The sequence below is a fragment of the Sebastes umbrosus genome, chromosome 6, assembly GCF_015220745.1.
Source record: "Sebastes umbrosus isolate fSebUmb1 chromosome 6, fSebUmb1.pri, whole genome shotgun sequence".
Classification (NCBI taxonomy): Eukaryota; Metazoa; Chordata; class Actinopteri; order Perciformes; family Sebastidae; genus Sebastes; species Sebastes umbrosus.
In genome coordinates, this window is record NC_051274.1 from 2,792,440 (window position 1) to 2,795,716 (window position 3,277).

A 3,277-nucleotide genomic window follows, 5' to 3' on the forward strand; every position below is an offset into this window, starting at 1 on the left:
ACCTGTCACACTTGCAAGTCAGCACCGAAACATTTCTAATCGTTAAATCCCTGGTAGTGTTTGAGGCTGAATTGTGCTGTATTGGATACTATGTAAGAGATAACAGGTATTTGTTTTGCGTTCTATGTGAATACACTCGTATTAAACTGTAGGTAACCATGGCAACAACCCTGAGGCGTTCAGTAAAAGAGTTTTATTGTAGCTGCTATTCAGGCTGTTCTCATACACTGTCTGTAGCTATACATGTGAAAAGTATCACCAGACTTTCACCAGGAGACCTCCTGTCCCGTGTGAAACCAGAAGTCAATGTTGACTCATGTGTTACGTGACCCCCGTACTTAAGTTACGCCACCTCCGTAGTTATTTTAACCCAAATCACCTTTTTTCCCTAACCCTACCCAAGTATTGCACCTGTACTTACTTTAACCCACACCATGATCTTTTCCCTAACCCTACCCAAGTATTGCACCTGTACTTATTTTAACCCACACCAGGATCTTTTCCCTAACCTAACCTCATTTTCCAGCCCATAAAAGACCTGAGTACGTCCTTCACCACTGTATACAGCTCCTATTTTAAGTGAATGTTTGACATTATAGGTGTAAAATCTTCACAACAATTAAGTCAAAGTAAAAAAAAAAAAAAACAGTATGTGTGTATACTGTTGACATACACAAACTCCTATAAAGTCTGCAGCCTTGTTTACCTGGTATGAACTCTGCTGATCTACCGCTGTTGTTTACTGTATGTGGAAAACATGCCTTTGGTTTTACTGCCACCCAGTGTTCAGCCAGTGGAACTGCAATCTGCTGCAATTCAATATAGAAAACCTGCAACTCCATAGATAGATGGATACCAGCAGGAGTGTTCAGATGACGAGGGGACTGTCGAACACACAATTTCCTGTATATCCTCCCGCATCATTGTGTTCGACGTTCTTTGTCCTCAAAATGCGACCGACAGCCTCATTGAGGACCATTTCTCCTCCATGCCTGTATGGAGATACAGATGCATTGTGATTAAATCCAATGAAGACAGATTCTCATTGTTATCAAGCATTATCTCATCGTTTATACCACATGCATGCTGTAACTATACCTCACATAGGCTCCGTATACACCTAATTCACTACAAACAGAGGTGAGTGTGAGTGGAAGTCCTCTCTTCACTAAAATGTTTGGGTTGATTCTGGGATGGATCCGGTCCATCTGAATATACGCAGCTCTCCTTTGGTCACTTTTAACCTCCTGTAGTACTCCAACAATGTCCTCTCCAAAATAATTGTTCCCTGAAGTGGTGAAGCAGAGACATGTGAGGCCATGTGTAGTCTTAACTTTGACAATGATAGGTGGCACAATGCTCCATTCAGTGACTTGTAAAGAGAAGACAATACATGTCATATGCAGATGTGATCTTACCTCCTCCTTCTCTCTGAGGCTTCAGGACAAACTCAGCTGGGTTGGCCAAAGCCATGGCCACTGACCGGTCACCCTCTGGACCCTGGAGCCCACAAGAGTTTAAAAAGTATTCGCTATTTATTCTCATTTTATTTTGTCTCTGACAACTGTCTAGTATGTGTTTTTTTCTCACCATGTCTAGAGTGTAGAAGCCAGCGAATGTTGCTCTGATCTGCTCCACTACTTGGGGCTGGTCTGGGAAGAACCTCTCCAAAACTCCAGGTCTGGAGAGCACCTGCCGGACCTTCTTGGTTCCGGCCGGGTGAGTGCTGATATCTGGACATTTCACAGCCAGAGAGCGTCCATCAGGAGACGAGCATCCCAAGACTACACCATACATGAATTCTGTGTTAGAAATGATGAAAACTTCCAACAATTCAAATGTTAAGAAGAAAGTACTGATAATCAATAAATACATACACTATTTTAACCTTCTGAGACCCACAATAGACCCATTTTAGTCTTTTTTTTAGGGGGGTAAAGGGGGTCTTTAGGGGGAGATAGCAGGTCAACAGGCCAACATCATCTGAACGCTGGGAACCTGAAGATTAACTTGAGAAGCAGCTAGCACTGTGTCAAGTTGTTCTAATTCATATTTTTGCTTCAACAATTGCTGCGTTATGTGAAAGATGTCACTTATAGTGAAAGCCTACATATATTTAATTATCACTGTTAACTTGAGTATTTTGGTTTACTCTCACTACTCTCATCAGTGTTTCTAAGCTCTAATAAACCCACCGTACGCCACCTGACCAGCACCAAACAGCAGTCAGTCATAGTAGCAACTAGCTGGTGAACATAGTGGAGCATCTGGCAGCTAAGCTAAAGAGCCAGATATTTATTATAAGGAGAATGAACAAGAAGGAATGGTCACAGGCTTGCTACTCAGCTTAGACCCAAACAGTAACCACACAGTCTGAGCTACTACTGTGGAGCAGTTCCTCGTTCTGGGGTATTGTTTAGCTGAATGTCACAGTTCCCTGAGTTGATTGGCAGATTATTCAGATCACCTGTTGTGCAGGGTGTGAAGACTCGCTCTGAATAAAGTATTGAGAGCAGCTTGGTACATTTCCCCTTTTTCCTCGCCAATCAGGGTGTGACGACGCCCTTTCTTTAGGGCTAAAGAGATGTGGGGAATCACATCACACCCAGGTCATTCTGATCCTTCCTGGCCTTAATGCAGATTCAGACAGAAACTCTGTTCTTTGGGCCCCTTTGACACTTCTTTGCTGTCTTACCTTTTCTGATTGAGGGTGATTTGGGGCATTCTGAAACCTACCTGGAGTGAATACTAAAGAACAACTTCCTCTAGATTACCTGCATCAGGGCAGACCTTTGTGAAAGTTTGTGCTTGCCTCTAACGATAATTTAACATAACCTTCCCCCCGATCAGCTGAAATCTGATGAATAAGTACCCCCTCAACAGTATAAATGGCTAAAGCCGCGGACACAACAGGAACGTTAGGAGCGCGTGGCATTTGTGGCATTTGTGGATGTGTGGCGTGGTGGCTGCGTGATTCACGCGTCGGGCGTTCACACCAGCTGCATTTCAGCTGCGTGTCTGCTGTGTGTCTGCTGCAGCTGCTGCTGCTGTCAGCCCTTTCTTTCTACATATAGTTTGCCTTTTAACGGCCATTTCATTTCAATATAAATATCATTTATATTTATTTTAGACCGAGAAAGGTTAAGAAACGTGTGGTAATTTGTAAATAATAGTAATAATCCACAATTAAAACTCCGTACTATATTCATTCATGGAGCTCTCCAAGTCACTGCATGTTCCACAGCACTGACTGCTCAAATTTCAGAATAAAAGCCTT

General features: G+C 42.9%; 1 protein-coding gene across 1 annotated transcript; it reads right to left on the reverse strand.

The window, feature by feature from the left end:
• Positions 1–279: 279 nt before the first annotated feature.
• LOC119490149 (glutathione synthetase-like) lies at positions 280–1,802 on the reverse strand. The gene is made up of 4 exons (XM_037773367.1): positions 1,591–1,802; positions 1,419–1,500; positions 1,099–1,288; positions 280–992 (listed from the first exon to the last, which is right to left on the reverse strand). The coding sequence occupies exons 1-4, from the start codon at positions 1,795–1,797 to the stop codon at positions 869–871; spliced, it is 603 nt and encodes a 200-aa protein (XP_037629295.1). The 5' UTR covers positions 1,798–1,802; the 3' UTR covers positions 280–868.
• Positions 1,803–3,277: the final 1,475 nt, after the last annotated feature.